Source organism: Heloderma suspectum, chromosome 7 (assembly GCF_057233095.1).
Source record: "Heloderma suspectum isolate Gila_16-S chromosome 7, 16-S_ref, whole genome shotgun sequence".
Classification (NCBI taxonomy): Eukaryota; Metazoa; Chordata; class Lepidosauria; order Squamata; family Helodermatidae; genus Heloderma; species Heloderma suspectum.
Genome location: NC_139464.1, coordinates 23621753 through 23639732, shown reverse-complemented (window position 1 = coordinate 23639732; position 17980 = coordinate 23621753). Strand labels below are relative to the sequence as shown.

General features: G+C 40.0%; 1 protein-coding gene across 1 annotated transcript in view; it reads left to right on the top strand.

Moving 5' to 3' along the window:
* The window catches only part of CACNA1C (calcium voltage-gated channel subunit alpha1 C), a 674475-nt gene that overhangs the window by 611189 nt on the left and 45306 nt on the right, over positions 1-17980 (top strand). The window contains 5 exon segments of the mRNA XM_084811876.1: positions 4574-4606; positions 8974-9102; positions 11832-11897; positions 15167-15258; positions 15643-15811. Of these exon segments, the coding sequence (XP_084668002.1) occupies positions 4574-4606; positions 8974-9102; positions 11832-11897; positions 15167-15258; positions 15643-15811 (489 nt within the window).

Here is a 17980-nt window from a genome sequence, read left to right as displayed (position 1 = left end):
TGGCATGGTTAAAGGAAAGCTAAATGATAGTTCTTGAAGGATCAGAACGAGACCATCTCCTTTTAAGAGACAAAAATCTGATTAAGCATTAGAACTCAAGACATGACAGGTATTACTGCAGCTGGTTTACCCATGCTGACAACTTGTTACATAAGTGGTTTATTGCATGAGGAACATAATCTAGGAGGTTGCGGTGCCTCTTTTGTGATTAGGAAATTACGTGAGCCATAATCATCTGTGAGTCTCCTCTTCCCACCATATATATATACACCATGTTATATGGCTCACACAATAGCACCTGGACTGCCTGTTAGATTCACAATCAGAACTACATACATAGGGCAATACAAGTTAGAGGGTCAAGGCAGAGGTGATAAATTAGCTTCAGGAAGACTCTGAATCTCTGATGCCTACAGTTTCTTGAGCTTACAAATGAAAATTCACAAGATGGAACATATTGGAGGACTCCACAAAGAAGGGATCCAAGGATCCATTCAGAAAAAAGACTGAAACCTGGATAGGGAACAGCAAGAGGAGACAAAGGTGATACCTGGAGTAAAGTATCTGGATATTTGGATACAAGGATCAAAATATCTGGAGGTGAACAGCAATTGAATCTGATAAGACAATGTTGTCCAATCTCCCAACAACTCTTGTGTCCCAGAGCAATCAATAAAATAACATGGGATTTGGCAATTTCCAGTAGCTGTGTTCCAGGCAAAGTACAATCCTGAATTAATGTAAACCAGGACACTTACCTCAGGCTGTCATCAGGCATGTGGTGGTGGATTTTTTATTCTGGATGAGGCTTGCCATACATCAAGTCTCAACAAAAGATTAATTGCCACTCAAAGCAAGGACAATAGAGCTTGCTAAAACTGCAGAACTGCTACTTTTAACTGAAGCCATCAAGCATTTTATTTCTACACTGATGTCACCATTGATTCTATAAGGGGTCTACGTTTCATTTTGAAGAATTCTTGTGCATTTATATGGAATTTATGCATTGGATCATAATCCATATTTATTTACTGTCTATGTGCCTGGGTGACTCCACTGTGCTAGAAAAAATAGCTGAGATGCTACCTTTTCCACAGATGTTACACTGCCACTGTTCCATAAAGTGCCATTGTAAGTAAGAGGGGCAATAGTACAAGACAGATACTTCAGTCCAGTCCATTCTTAAAAACATTTTGAGGTATTCACTGTCTGCGCCACTGGATATTAACTCATTTGGAATGTATAGGCTCCAGGTGAGTCCATGTCTTCAAACAGTGATATTGTAGCTTGAGAACTGAAATCCATATAATGCATTGGCAGCATCAATGGCACCAGCAGTCTGTGGTGCTGAATTCTAAGTGAGCATAGCTTTAGTTTTTAAAAGATAATAAGGCAATGAAGTTTTGCAGTTCGGTGCCATATCCCACCATTCAAAAGAAAACACAGTAGTCTACAACTGGGGGAGATTACTGTGCTTGACAAATGGATCTCCTAAGGTCAGACCCTCATAGAAGCTATAGTCCTTGAATGGTGGATATTCTGGAATTCTCCCATAGACATTGTTCATATGCAGTTGAACTGATACATCTCTCATTGATCTCTGCCACAGACAAGGATATTGAGCAGCATGAAATATGGGGCTCATCTCTTAAGCAAATCCCAGTGTCTTCAAATGAAGGTATTTTCTCTTAGAAGCCCAGACTTCAACAAAGCTCTCACCAGCAAAGATGCACCATGTGCATCCTTTCAAAACATATGAATTATTTGATTACTGTATTAGTGTTGTGAAGTACTTGACAATGTTTTCAAATCTTTTGTGTAGAAAGTACAGTACAATCCAGTTTACCAGACACACTAGTGGACATTAATTATGTCTACTATAAGAGATGGCTACTGCAATTTTCAGGCATTACTTTTTTCTGCTCATGTTTCAAAAGAAAAACAACAACAGTGCACATTTTTGTACTCTTTCAATGATAATGAAGAGTTTTGAGAAGAACTCATTTATGACTTCGGACATGAAGGTTTGTTCAATGGGCAGATTTGTACTCCCTTTCCTACATGACAACTTACTATTACAAATAAAACAGCAAATATCACAATGCCTTAACAGAAATCTGAATTACATCCACTTTTAGGATATTGTACAACTCTCATGCCTGCAAAGCACAGCTCAATTCTTTAAGTTCAATCCAGCCTTTAAATACTCTCTTATTTCAATCACTGATTAGAGATAACAGCAGAAGAAGCTTGCAGGCCAGATGAGGAACTCCTGAGGGCTGCATCCAGCCCATGGGCCAGAGGTTCCCCATCCCTGCTGTATACCATTTGAGATGGTCACCATCTCAAAAAAGATGCCATGGAGAAAGGGAAGTTGCAAAAAAAGAATTTGAAAAGTTGATAATGGTATGGATGTCTTTTTAAAAGGATCAGTCAAACTCATGGAATATAAATCTAAAATGGCCAGTAGCCATGATAATAACTTCAGAGGCAATATACCTCTGACTGCCAGACACTGGAGACAAGTAAGAGAAGGTTACCAACATCATGCCCTGCTTGAGAACTTCTGGCTGGCCACTGTTGGAGACATAGTGCTGGAATGGGTGGACTTTTTATCTGATCCAGGAAAGCATTTCTTAAGGTTTTACAAAAAGGTAATATTGGAAGGAGCAATTAAGTGTATGGCACATGGTTATCAATTTATGAGGTGGCGTAACCAACTGTCCATAGTAAACATGTATGGTATAGCTGGAGAGTGCATTAAATCATTATGTATTAGTTTTCAAAAGTAGAAAAATATAAGATATGGCCATACAATACATGCCAAAAGTTTTTAAAAATAAATGTGCAATCCTGTATATGTCTCCTCAGAAGTAAGCTTCAATGACTTCAGTGGGACTTACTCCCATGTAGGTGTGCATAGGATTGCAGCCAAAGTTAGACAAAATATTAGTAATACTTATCAAAGATACTGAAGACACAAGAAATATCAGATGGAGGAAAAGGTAAGGAAAAAAAGACAGCTATATCAATATTTTACTCATCAAAACTTTTTGCTAAAGACACTGCAAGCTGCTAAGAGCAGAGTCCAAAGAAACAGAGATTCTTGGTATTGGTTGAGGCCAAGTTTTTGATATTGAGGGTATCCCCCTTCCTTTTCCAAAAAGCACCAAGAACTTGCTTATATGCTGTTTTGTTTTTATTTTACATATGGCATCGGATGCTTAGGTCATCCAGAACGACATTTAAAATAGCAGTACAAACAAGTGTAACGATCTCCAAGTTTTCTCCTTAGTAGTATCACCCTGTAAGAGTTCCAGAATGAACTCAACAATAACATAAAGTCCAGTGCACTTATATGGCTTTTGTTCCAGTGCAATTAGGAAAAACGGATTGAAAAAAATACTTTACATGTGAGGCTAAAACACAGGTTATGTCATTGTTAACAACAGGGTGCCATAAATATGCCTCCTTGTGTGCATTACTTTGTTAAAGGATTGAGCTGATAGAGATTTGGTTAGTAGGTAGCATGGTACAGTCATTACTTTTGTTCTTCGCAACCCATGTCTGCACTGGGTTTGCCTCCCATTCAGAATAAAACAGCTGCTATATATAAAGGCCTACCTTCAATTTAGCTTTGACTCATGGTGCAGCCAGACCTACAAAAGTAATTGTTACAATTTCTGTGTACATGCTTCTGGAGCAGAGCAGGGGCTAATAGCATGTATAAAATTTCAGATTTAGTTCCTAGCATCTCCAGTTGAATTGTCAATAGGTATTAGTCTGTGAAAGACTTGGCTGAGGCCCAGAGCAGAAAGAACTGAATGGATTAGTTTGGCCATTGGTCGGTTTAAGGCAGTTCTGTCTAGTACTCTGGTCCTTAACACTTAAACGACTATTCCTCTAAGAGCCTCTTTCAGTTTATATTTTGCTCCTTGCAGTGTGTGCGAAGACAGTAATTAACCTTTTTAGTACTGGAAATCCTAACACTGAAAATGGACCCAGATGTTAGTACAGAACATTTGTAAAAGTTATTATCCTACAGGGGGATACTGAGGGGAAAAATGGATTAGACAAGGAGAGGCCCTCTTCTTCCAGATTCTACATGCAATTTATTAAAGTTGCACTCCTAAAACCAATTACTTTAATGCCATTAATGTCACGGAGACTATAACAAGTAAATGGTTCCAGGCTTCCAGACTAAAAGAGCACATTTGAGAAAATAGGTATAAGAAACAAACTGGCAACTGCCAGACCTCTTCTCAGCAGATCACAAGTTGTCTATACATCTATAAGACAGTGGATTAAAATTCATACCCACCGTACGTTTGTGTATAAATGTGCATTCTGCTGTATTCAGCAGGAGGACACTTCCTCTTTTGCCACAGTTAAATTTGATCCACTGCATTCTAGAGAATCAGTAATGTCTTTTCTATTGTGTAGTCCTATTTTTTTAATTCTCCTCCTCCCTTGCTGTGGTGTGTTGTTGTTCCTGTGTTATCCAAGACATAGCCTACTGGGCCTCTTCGCTGGAGACTTATTACAGCTTATCTCTGTCTGCCTTTCTTTAAAGCCAGCTGAACATACCCAATGCTCTTCCTCTATGGTAAGATCTAACAGAACTCCCTTCCAGCTTCTTCTGTGACACACTTCTCTATCTAATACACTCCTTATTCTTGCTCCACCCTGATCACCTAGGTTTCTGTCTCCAAGCCTAGCCTAGATATCTCTGCATGATGCCACCATGTTGTGTATCCGTTTGTTGAGTCTGGTGTTCACATGAGCTGTTGATTATGCTGCACATGATCTGTATTTCTTGTGCATCCTTGAGCTTTCCTTTGGTCAAGTTAACTGTTGTCCTATCTTCTAATGAATTATTACCAAGAGAGAACTGGAATCCTTTTCAGATTTCTTGTTTGCTTAAGTAATGAGCTCTTTGAAGCAACTGGATTGGCTTGCAAAATGAATTCAAACTACGAACGAGGACCACATTCATATTTTTGTATGAGAAACTTAACCATAGAGTGAAGAACCCCCAGGCACAAATGGAATTATGAGAAGTGTGGCTATCTCCAGGCAATCCTTCCTCTCCAAACAGGCTCCAGGATTTGAGCCCCACATTTCTCTCTCCAGGGCTGGAGAGCTCCTTCTACCCAGGCTGGGGCTCACTCAGCAGCAACCTCACTACTCTGTTTCCTGAGCACTATTGCAGTCCCCATCCGCCATGGACCTTGCTTTGGGCACCCTTTTGGAACTGCTACAGAGGGCGGGGGGGGGGGGTGGAGAAGCACCAAGGCCTGGGCCAGGATTAATGCAGTCACCCCGCACTGAGCCTGGCTGCTGGCTGCCCTGTGCCTTTATTCGTGTTGCCATCATGGCAGTCATACATGCAGCACCCATGTCTGCCTGCCTTCCAGAAAATATTGATTACAGGCAGGTGGACCGTATTCCTCACATATTATACTTTAGATCATAATAATCTTGTGGTATCATTTTTGATGAACTAAGATGAATATTAACTAGAGGCTGCTATGTTATTTTCTCTTATGCTACTGTAACTTCACAAGGGATGTGTGTAAGTGGTAATAATTCTGTAGATGTAGCAACACAGTCTCTGCAGTTTTCTATGTGACTGAATGACATGATGTAATAGTCCCTCGTTTCTATCCTGAAATGTAGCTAGGGAGTAACTAACATCAGTCCACCAAATTCAGTAATGTTACAGTGGCACAATTTTTTCTTCCGCTCAGTGGCCATGCGAGTACTGACATTTTCTCTCCTCAGTCCGAGTTCCACACTGCACCACGGGGTTTACTTCACAAGTTCAGTAAAACATGGCCTCAAGTTAATTCTGCAAGCTGGATATGCTGAGTAAAATGAGCTATCAGTGTTGCCTACAGCACTGGATACATCACAGCATTCCCTTAGGATCTCTTCTGAATTGCCTGTCCTCCAGCAGCAAGCATTCCCTCACACTCTTGCTGCAACACAAGTGTTTTCATGCAGAATCTACTGCAGACCATATTTAAATAATCAAGCCAACTACTGAGTTCTGCAAGTCTACTGAAAACAAATGCATTGTACACAAATTAAGGCCGAATCTACTTGAAATGGAGGCAAAACATAGATTATGGGTATAACATCTTTGGAGTACCTCCTTTTAAAAAGGAAAAATATGTGTTATATAAACTCAATTATTCATATAAAAATAGGGAAATATTTTTTTAAAAACTATGTTCTGTGACTTGGGTCTCAAAAAATATGTACACTCCAGAAAAGCTTATTTTGAGCTCTTAACAAGAAATCAAAGGTTCTGTTCTCTCCTGATATATATAGTGGTGAGTAGCTCAGATTGGGGTATATGTGTGTGTTTGGGGGTGGGGTGATCTGCACTGTTTCCTGGTCGTGTACTTCTTCATTATTTAGCATCCAGCTCTTGGCTTTGCAGCAATGGAAGTGGAAAGGGCACAATAAGAAAGAAAAGTACTATTTCCTCCCATAGCATCAGGCTATATTTCCAAAGCGCATCTACTAGAAGACCAGAACAGTATTTTGGAGTCCTAGAACCCTGGATCCTTTGTTGGTCTACCTTAGCATGTCTTGGTAGCTTTATTTCCCAGTATCCCTACAAGCAGCCTGCTTGGCAGAGAGTCTTCTCACACAAGACAAGGCAAACTAGCTGTTCCCACTCAGTTCAGAAACACTTGTCCTGGCATGAGTGCAGCACAAGGAATGTTCAAACTAGTCACAGGCCCCATAGGGAATTGGATGCGGGAGGCAAACACTAAGGAAGAAGGCAGGAGCTATGAGAACAGCAGAGCCCAGATAGAAAAACAAAAAAGACCAAACTCCAGGGACTATTTAACAGTAGCAGGCAGGCCAAAATAACTGCTTTATCAGGGCAATGCACAGGCTGTGGGAAATACCCAAGGGTCGTGAGAAATATAACCAAGGACAGTGAGAACAAATGAGCATGTAGTACAAAGCTACAGAAAAAGCACAAGAAGTGGTAAGACTGTCAGATTCTGGATCCTTCTAGCCTAGCTAGGGTTTTGCAGTCAGGCCTCATTGAATGGGATCCACCATCCAGAAGCAAACTTTAGAACTGCTGATGTTCCTCAGATAATACAGATTAAGTGCATCATCGATGGAGTTTAACTGAAGTTTAGAGGCTTTACAGTCAGTATTTTTCTTGCGGAGGTAAACATTCATGGAACACATGAAATTTTATGTTCTTTCCCCGATATAATTTATGCATTTACTCTCATGGGTATTTCTCCAGAGAAGAGATATTTTGTTAGCATTGACCACTAAATCCTCCTTCACAACTTTCACTGTGTACTTCTTGCTATTTTTCTACTGCTTACAACTGAAGATTGCTGTCTCCTGTTTGGTTGGCCACTTTCTTCTACTACATCTGCCATAGACTCTCAGTCACCAAAGAGACAAAGTGAAGCACATTGTTCTATAGATATTGCTTCTGCTGGACCTAAGCAGCTGGGTTTCATTTAACTGCATGCTCAGCTCCAAGCTCCCAAAACTTGGGGCTGCTTCACAAATATCCATCAGTGTGGGGAAGGGGAGTACCACTGGGCATGAGTAAGTCTTTGCACAAACCCCAAAAGGCATACTTGAATGCTGGCCAAAAATGTTTCCAGACAGACCAGATGGCCTTTAGACAGCCATTATTCTTTTCCCCGGCCAAATACAACATAACATCTGTGAAGAGCAGAGGTCATGCACCCAATTGAACATAGGCCATGCACCCAGTTGAATGCTCAACTGATGTACAGGACATGCACCTCATTCTGGGTTGATTATGCATTCAAACCAGATCTTCAAAGTAGCAGACTATTGCAGTCTGAACAGCAATCATGCTGCTAGGTGACAATAGCCTGGTTTGCACATAATGCTAACCCATGGTATGGGTTGTTGAATTCTGGGTTGTTGTGATGTGTGAACACAGCTGCATGAACAAACCATGATTTCTTAACCATGAACAACCCAGAAAGAGAACCCATGTTTTGTTGTTGGGTTATGAACTCTGGGTTATTTAAACCATGGGTTTTAGTTATATGTGAACTCAGAACCATGGTTTTTCATGGGTTGTCTTGCAAGCCTACAGCGGCGGTAGGCAAGAATGGTTAAAAAACCCAGATATTCTATATGCCAGTACTACAGCACCACAAAAGCATTTGGGATACAGTTAGGAAACAGGCAGAGGAGGAAAACAAATAATCCAGGGATTGAGAAAACAAACCACAGTTTGTTCCATTGCCTGCCAGTCAAACCCTGGGTAGGGAAACAAACCATGGGTTAAATAAACAATGGGTTAGCATTATGTGTGAACCAGGCCAGTGTCTATGCAGAGTCCTCCTGTGCCATGCCAGGCTTGCTACTGGAGGCTTGAAATGTCCTGCTTACCCCTACTTCTGTTTCACAACATGTCCAAGCAGCAGTAAGACGTTGTGAGCAAGGGTCAGACAAAATGGAATTCTTGCTGTAAACCCCCATACCAGTGTAAAACTCTATTCACCCTGTTTGGCCTAGTTTCTCATACCACATAATTCCAAACCAAAATTATTTGTTCTGCCTCATAGTCAATTTAAGTTCTGATTTCTCAGCCATAGGAGTAGGAGAAATAGTGCCTCACACTGCCACTGAGACCCCTGATAAATATTACTTATTAAAATTAGGGAGAATGAGATCTTGGATAGTGCCACTGAAGAACCAAGCAGAACTGCTGAGGAATGAGGAAGGAAAAAAATAGGTGAACAACATTGACCTAAGAGGCAGTCCAATTATATCTATATTCATCTATCTGAACATCAGGGGTTAGTGGAAGATTAGAGATCTATAAGGCAGGGGAACAGTGCAGTGAGCTCTTCCTGTGAAGTAGTGTTTTCTGTGGCCCAGGGTCTGTGTTCTTCATCTGCTGTTGTAACTACTGCCCTCTGTGCCAATGGGTTCCAGAACGCGGAGGAAAACTCTCGCATCTCAATCACCTTTTTCCGACTCTTCCGTGTGATGCGTCTGGTGAAGCTCTTGAGCCGAGGGGAGGGCATCCGTACGCTCCTGTGGACCTTCATCAAGTCCTTCCAGGTATTCATTCCTCTTTATATGGCTTTGTCTTGGGACGATGGGCCCCTCTTCTTCCTGCTTTGGTGCTACACATTGATATAGGAATCAGCAATGATGCCTCAATGGCTCATACTCTGGAGAGTTGATTTCCATGCACAGGTGTCCCAGGGTTAGAGTGGATGGAATAAGGCAGGGTAGGGTAGAGAATTTCAAAATTTGAAGCATCAGTACACAGCTGTTTCTTTGGTGATTTCTAAAATTCATACACTCCCCTCAGTGCAGAGTTCTAAGTTAACGTTAGACTCTGAATTGGGATAGTTGGATCCCACTCCAATAAACATGTTAAAACAAAAAGAGTGATTTACAAGGCATTTCATAGTAATATAAGTTTTATATTAAAATAAAGGTGATGTACTCTTTTCCCCATACCCAACCCCAGTCAGATCAGCTTGCTGATGAGCATTATCATTATCATGCATCTGTGGCCACTACCAGGAATTAGATTCTGTCCAGAAATGGCAACAGCCTTGGGCATATCTCAATTATGGAGACCACCGTTAAATCCATGCCAAATGCCATAAGGCCATCTGAGACCATACTATAGCTTAAGCAGAAATGCCCAAGCGTGACAAACAGTGCAAACACCAGAGGTTCAACTGTTCTTTTGAAATAATACAATTGTTTTAAAGTTAACAAGCTTACATCCCCCAGGTCCTGAAAAGAGGTTCCAAACAAAGCCCATTGCCTGTTCTTCAGTCTGGATCAGGCCTCTTCCTCAGCATACTAAATCTCTGTATTTCTCCTCCCCCTTCCATCATTATTGCCCCTGCATCTCTCATTGAGTCACAGGTAGTTCCACCCTCCATGATTCTTCATAATATATCATGCTTTTTCATGATTCTGCACATGGGCATATATATGTGTGTGTGTGTGTGTTGCATGCATGCCCATGTACAGAATTGTAAAGAAGCATGACGGCTGTGAAAAGGGAGCCAGCTGTCAATGAAAGTAGGAAATCCACCCTTACACACGATCCAGACAATCATAACAAAAGTGTTATGATTTCCATAGTAAGTAATAAGAAAACACTGGAACTTGATTAAGTGGATCAAAAAGGTGATGGAATATATGTCATTGTGATTTGAGCAAGCTATATTTTTCCTACATTTGTTTCCAAAACATATTGACCACAGAGTCCATCATTCTTTGGACTGCTTCAGACAACACAATTCCGCTCTGTGACATCCCATGCACATTGATGGCACTAAATAAATAATAAAATAATAACATTTGTTGACCCCAAGCCATCACTTATTGGGAGAATTAAGACACCCAATTTTTCCTCAGTTTTATAGAAAATAATGGGTGACCTTGTTTCAAAATGCTTTGTCTTCATATCCCTCCATCTTTATTTATTTATTTATTATATTTTTTGCATGCCCAATAACAAATGTTCTCTGTACAGATCATATGACACTAAAAAAACACAATAGAAAAGCAGCTAAAATGCCTAGGAGAAGAGGAATGTCTTCATCTGCCACTGAAAAGATGGGCACCAGGCGAGCCTCCTTGGGGAGGTCAGCACAAGTGAGAAGGCCCTCTCTCTTGTAGCCATCTGTTTAACCTCATTTGGCAATTATTATGTGTCCCTAATATTAAAACTTTTGACCCTAACTCCTACTAGTAAACAAATATTAGGAATTAACTTGCCTTTTTGGTAGTCAATCAAAACAATGGCAGGCTCACTTAATTTTTAAGGAGGAGAGAGGTTGTGCAACTGACCATTGCATTCAAAAATGTGGAAATTGGAAGAATAACACCAAAATATATATTTGAGTGCACTAAGATGAGCAGAGATAAGCAGATACTGGGCATTATCTGATGTTTGCTTATGTACAACCAAAGCATTTCCACAATATTGTCCTCTATAAGGGCCATTTCACACATTGCTTTTTCTGCTACAAATATTAATCTTAATGTCAGAAAAACAAACCTGCAAAGCAAGAATTCTGACATAATTGAAGCAGATGGTTTTGTGTGATAATAGCAGGATTGTTGTGGCAAAATCAAAGATGGACTAGTAGAGGCACCTAGTGGGAAAATGAATACATTACATCAGTTCCTTCCTTGTTCTCAGAGTAACAGCATAGTTGTACACGTAGTAGTAAAAAAAAAAAAAGTGCATGTGCATCCATATTTCTGCTTTTTGACATATTCCAAAAAAGGAACATACACATATCTGGGTTGTGGGAGAGCAGGGATTATTATTATCATCATCATCATCATCATCAACATGATCATCTACATTTCTATCCTGCCTTTACTCCAAGGAACTGAAGGCAGTGTACGTGGTTCTTTCCCAACCATATTTATCCTTACAATCCTATGTGATATGCTAGAATGCAAGATCATGACCAACACCAGTTCACTTCACTATGAAGTGAGCTTCATAGCTGAGTGGGAATTTGAACCAGGCTCTCCCCAGTCCTAGTCCAATACTACACCATAGGCTTTGCAAAGGATGTGGAAGTTCTCTTTTTGAATAGGATGACACATGAATGAAAGCTTAAGTATTAATGTATTCACATATGTTTTGCTGCACATTGAATAAGCAAAGCTACTTTTGGCCTCTGTCTCTTCCCCTCAGGGTCTTTCATTAACGCTGGGATTATGAGAATATCCCAAGTTCCAAAAAGCCAAACAGTCTAATTAAGTGATACACCATGATCTGTTTCTTGGTTTTCCTTCAGGCTCTCCCCTATGTGGCTCTTTTAATAGTGATGCTGTTTTTTATCTATGCTGTGATTGGGATGCAGGTAGGTGACTTCTGAATATTAACATTTTTTTCATCCCAATGTATGTATGAGGGTCTATGGAAACTAGTAGGAAAAAGAGCTTCTTGACCTGATGTTTTTTATAAGTTATACAAAAATAAAGTGGGTTTGTATAAAAATGATATATTGAAACAATTGTGCCAATAGGAATGTAGTGTTCATATTAGCTGTGTCCATATAATTCATTTTGTGGGAGATCACAAGGTGGCATTTTATCTACTTACCTACTAAATCAGTGTTTCCTAGTTTCCAATAGCTATGGCACACTTTTTCACTGAATAACATTTGGAGGCATAATTCACTCTGATACCTGAAAAGGTTCAGTTTTAGAATATACAGTAAGAATTCCTTACCTCAGAAAAGATGTATGCTCAAGATGAAATGTGGGGGGACCTCTCTGAGGCAGATGAGTCTTAATCTTGCATACTCTAAGAGTAAATGTTATCCAGATTGAGAATGAAGTGTCCCTCCATTTATAATTCAGAAAAAAAGTTTGTCATGGCTTTCAGAGATTCATGCAGAGATGCAAGGCAGCCTCATCTGAGGATGGGTAATTCTGCTGTGTCTCTGCATCAGGAATGATTGAATGACCCAGTCACTCAGCCTACCAGCCATCCGTGTATATGGGAAAAAGAAAATGTGTGTACTCAAGGGCAGCCCTTACCCTGCAGAATTGAATGGGAGCCACTGCCAACTAAAAACCATTCCTATTTGCTATTTCTTGATCATACTAAAAAGTGATGCTAGTGTGTATGAGAGAGATAATCCACAGAGTTCCCTTTTATATACATCATAGGCAGAAATGCACTTGATTTATACACAGTATACAACTTTCCCAGATGAATGCTGGACACTGTTTCATTCATTGGAGATGGGGGGGGGGTTTCCTAATGGATCTTAAGTTACTGGAAAACCAATAAATCACAAAAGGGTAAGGGGGGGGCGCTATGTATCTTAGTCGCATCCAAAGTTCTTGCCTCAATCCATGTTTACTATTTATCAAAATGAAGCAATTATTAGGAAAGGTTCGGGCAATTTTGCCTCATATTAGGTGCCAAATATTTTTATTACATTGTCTCCCCTATTCCTTGTTTTCTGAAAAGTTCCACCTCCTCAGCCTCTCAACTGTTAATGGACATAGAGGGTTTTGCCAAATATGAGGTATACCTTACACCGAAGGAGGCTTGAGAGAAACGTTTGAACCTACTTGATGCAGGTTTTTCTTTTTTTTTAATATATCCTTGACACATTACTGTTGAGTCATTCATTTTGGATACATCAGAACAGACAATGACATAAGAGTTTCCCAGTTAAAAGAAGAAGAATCCATCTTAGCTGTCTCCTTGAATATAAAGTATCACAGTGTTTAAGCTTCACCAACTTATTTGACCAAGTGGAAAAACACAAATTGATGAAGATGAATGAAGCTGCTTATCTGAAGGTTCAACATGTGTGCTTAGAGGAGGAATCTCCTTTTGTGCCATCTTCATTGCAACCATTTCTACATACTGCGGTTTGCAGATGAGTAAGATAAGATGCTGATTTTAGCCTAATTATTGCCCATAATTTTGCCTATTATGTGGAGAGTTTAAAAGAACAAAATAAATCCATGTGGAAACATTGCCTCATAGTCTTGCTTTCTGAGATGAAAAGTATGGCCTGCCTCAGAGTATTTAATCTGTCCTCCTGCAGGGTAACTCCCAGCGCCCCCTCAGAACAGCTGTGACTGTCATTACTAACTAGTGAGTGGAGGAGTCTGAGCCTGGAGAATTCCAGAGGGCTCCTAAGGCAACAAACTTCAGAGAACTTCCTTGTAAAAGCTATTTTCCTGCTCTGGTGCTGATTTTTACTTCTTTCATTTTAAAAAGCATGGTTTGCTCAGTTTCCACATGGAAAAAAGATAGTAGCAACCAAGACAGCATGTACAGAGGTCAGATTGAACATGAACTTAGGAAACATCTCACACAAGACACGCCCCCCTATGAGCTGGGGCCCTCTAGTGAACTCCCTACATACCCCATTGGCACACCAAGTGACAGCTAATGCCTACCCTTGCACAGGAAAGCAATTTGTTTTCTTTGAAGAGTAGTGCAAGGGGTTTACAGAGGAGAAGCAAAGACTTGCTGCAGTCTATAACTGACTCCTTCTCTGGTTCCTAGATCATTCCACTAACTTGTTGTACTACGTCAAGCTGTCTGCAGTGCTGTAAATATTCACACTTTAAACAGTACACAGGACTTTGGACTCATGTACTGTACAATAGCTATGTAAACATGAGGATCCCTGGAGCTGCGGTGGCACTCTAGAGTGTTGATGCAACACTACATTCCCCCTTGCATCAATACAGCCTATAATTTCCTGAGTTATAGGTCCAGCTTCTATCTAAGTGTGATGATGTATAGATTCTGAGTTCCACAGAACTTGCTCCCCTCCAAAGTAGTAGTGTCTTAGCATTAATTACTGCTTAGATTATAATTTAAAATACAGGAGTACTCTCAGAAAAAAAAATTGTGTGTCTGAAAACAAACCAAAAAATTAATCTGTAAAACTGGTTCTGGAATAGAAATAAGAACTTCAGATCCACTTTCAGAGTGCTGGTTTCATGTATTTTGCCATAGAATTAGTTATGTCTTAAGCAACATGAGAGAGCTCTTCAACTTCAAATGGGGATAATTCATCCTCACATGGCTTTTCCTTTCTAGATACCTTAAAAAACTAGAGGACCTATAGCTGTCAAAGGAAAGAAGAGGATTTCTTGGCAAATCTTTCCTAGCATACCTAAGCTCTTCTAGGATTGTATATATGACAGAAAGAATATCCCTGCTATTTCATATATGCAATACATGAGCTTGTACCCAGAATTAATGACGTAAGACACTGTAATCCCTTGCATTTACTTTTTTAGTAGTTCACTATTTTTATTAATGCCGTTTGTAGATGTGGAGAGAACACACACTGAATTCTATAGATGAAACAAAACTGAAAGTACTACAAAACTTTTAGTGTGTAGGTTAGAACTGAACATGATCCTGGATAATTTTAGAGGTGGCCTTGAAGTAAAATGATTGCAATCAGTTATAGTAAAGTACTGTATGTACAGAAGGTCAATCAAATGTATAGACAATACTGAGAGAAGATATGAGGCTGAGCTTGAGTATATTCAGATAGGGATGGTAGAGGTATCTTTTATAAGAATATCAGTATGATAAGTGCCATGAAGCATAATCTTACAAATTACTTCTTTCTACTAGGTGTTTGGTAAAATTGCTCTGAATGATACCACAGAAATCAATCGAAACAACAACTTTCAGACTTTCCCTCAGGCAGTACTACTGCTTTTCAGGTGGGTCTTGCACTATGTATGCTATAAGTAATCATACCTTGAGAAAGTTATTTACTGTCTCTCTGATAGAAGCCACATGACATTTGCCTCTGGTCCCACTGAATTTGATATCCTGTCTCCAGTAATATCTAAGATCTGGTACTTCCGATATCTCATAAAATGCATCTGCTCAAAGTGCTCTGCCATGACTAGCTAACTGAAGAATTGGCTGTTGATCCACTAAGAATACCTTGGCTGCTTTTGAACTATGAGTTGCACCCTGCTGCAGGCCTGCTAGTTCCCATTACAGAATGAAACAGACATTAGTGGCTGAGTTTTATCTTTTAGAGTATTCACTGGTAATGATGAATTACCTTCTTCTTCCTCACCACCTGCTTTTAACAGATGTGCTACTGGTGAAGCTTGGCAGGAAATCATGCTGGCATGCCTCCCAGATAAGAAGTGTGATCCAGAATCCTTGGAACCAAACAACTCTATTGAAAGTGAACATTCATGTGGGAGCAGCTTTGCTGTCTTTTATTTCATCAGCTTCTACATGCTTTGTGCCTTCCTAGTGAGTATCTGTTGGTAGATATTAAGTGCTGCACTTATCTTAAGATAGGAAGCTGCCTTATACTAGGTCAAACCATTCGTCCATCTAGCCCAGTATTGTCTACTCTGACTAAAAGCAGCTCTCTAGCATCTCAGGCTGGAGCATTTTTCCCATCACTACCTCATCCTTAAAAAAACAAAAACAAAAACCTGGAGATGCCAGGGATTTTCTTCATGCAAAACAGGTGCTCTATTATTGTGCTGTTGTCCCTCCTCCTCCTTCATGCACAGAGAATGTATAGGTACTCACAAATGAACAAATTTGGTGCACACTGTCCAAAGTAGATGGCCAATGATTTCTTTAAGGCTACTGAATTGCTACACTTCAAACTCAGCACAGTTTCTCCCAGAGAAAGATTGCTGTCTATTTATGGTAAAAATAATTTATGTATGTTTATTGTGAGATAACAAATGAATTATTTGAGTCTGCTCCCTAGAGACAATGGAGCCATACCAAGGCTCTCATCACTTCACAACCACTAACCAAAACCTTCTGGAAGCTAAAAGCACCAACATTTATTGGAATACAGAGTCAAGTTTCAGCACTGTGAAAAGCTTCCAGGTCATCATTAGTAACTCCAAAATTGTTACGGCTCTGAAAACTGTCACACTAGTATGTACTAAACTGATAGGCAAATCTAGGTAATACACTGGTGTGCTGTGTCGCACTGGATTTATGATTTGCTGCATGGTGCAAACTCCAAAAGAAAGCCTGGGAACTCAGTGTTTTCCTCTCCATTGAGTCCACACAAAAATGTTTCTTGGTGCTCACTAGTTCTCCCAGATTCCATATTTACTGGTCAGAGATATGTCAGCGTTTAAATGTTTTGTTGGGTATCAATGTATCAAATAAAACCTCCTCATGCCAGAAGCTGCAGAACCAATGTAGTATGTTTGCCATCAATTGTGTGAAGTATTCCTTACTAACTCTCTGCCATAAACAGAGGGTATTTTTGAAGGACAGGAAGGATATCCAATGAGGGTATGGCACAGAAAAAAGGTAGAGAAACTGATTGACAGCCCTTACAGCCAATGAGCAGGCTGAATTACTTGCACTAATAGAGAAGCAGGGCTAACTAGTCTAGACCTCTTGTTTATTTCCCATCTCTCTTCCATCATGAAAGGTGAGGTTATTGTGAGCAGAAGACAAGGAAAGTATAGAGAGACATGATACATGAGTATGGGGACAATGTATATGAGGTGTGGCAGGACTGCTGTGGAAAATATTGAGACAAACAGCCAAGTGTTTCTCAATTTAAGTTTTCCACGAAATACAAATTAATGGTGTGTTTGAACACTAAGGGAATGTTCTTGTTAAAGTCATGGGAACTGTTAACATAATGAACTGCAGAAAATTGTTATTTCCTAGACTTTCTCAGGGCCAAACTAGCCATGATATGGAAGATTTGTGAACAAGATCTCCCAGTGTTTAAAAGTTAAAAGTGGGCATGAGGGCCCCCAATTCAGATTGGGGCTGCAATGCAGGGCGGGTATCCTTTCCCTCACATAATTTTCCCAATTTAAATCTTCCCCCACCAAAGCTGATATCTGTGAGGGGAAACATACAGTACCATATATTTCCCTATGTAGGACCAACAACAGCTTGGAAGGGGTGGTTTAAATCAGAAAATGCCATGGGCAGTGGGCTAAATCCACCTTCCCCAGCACCACAGCCTTGATCCAAATCAACTTCCCTTTTCTGTAGGTTGTGTGTGTGTGTGTGTGTCGGGGGGCGGGCGGGAGAACCTCTCATGGATTTCCCACATCACAGATATAATGTGGTTGATTTTTCCAAAACAGTAGGAAAAAATAGAATGGCAGTTGTTTTTCAATCTACGTTATTTGTGACAGATGTATAAGAATGAAGGCAAGCTGATTTTTTGCTAGGAATAATTAACAATTATCTGTTGTTAATATAGGCAAAACTCAACAACACGGAATATTACTGCATAGGTTTTGCGAATGGCATGACTAGAGATGTAAAATTTCAGGAAATTTTGAGGCCATGGGGGGGGAATGGTTTTTTACCAGGTTTTCTGAAAAGAAATGGAAATTTGGGGGGAAATGGAAAAATAAGCAATACTTATTTTTTTAGCGCTCTTTACAGATCTAAAGTAATTTTGTTGCTTTA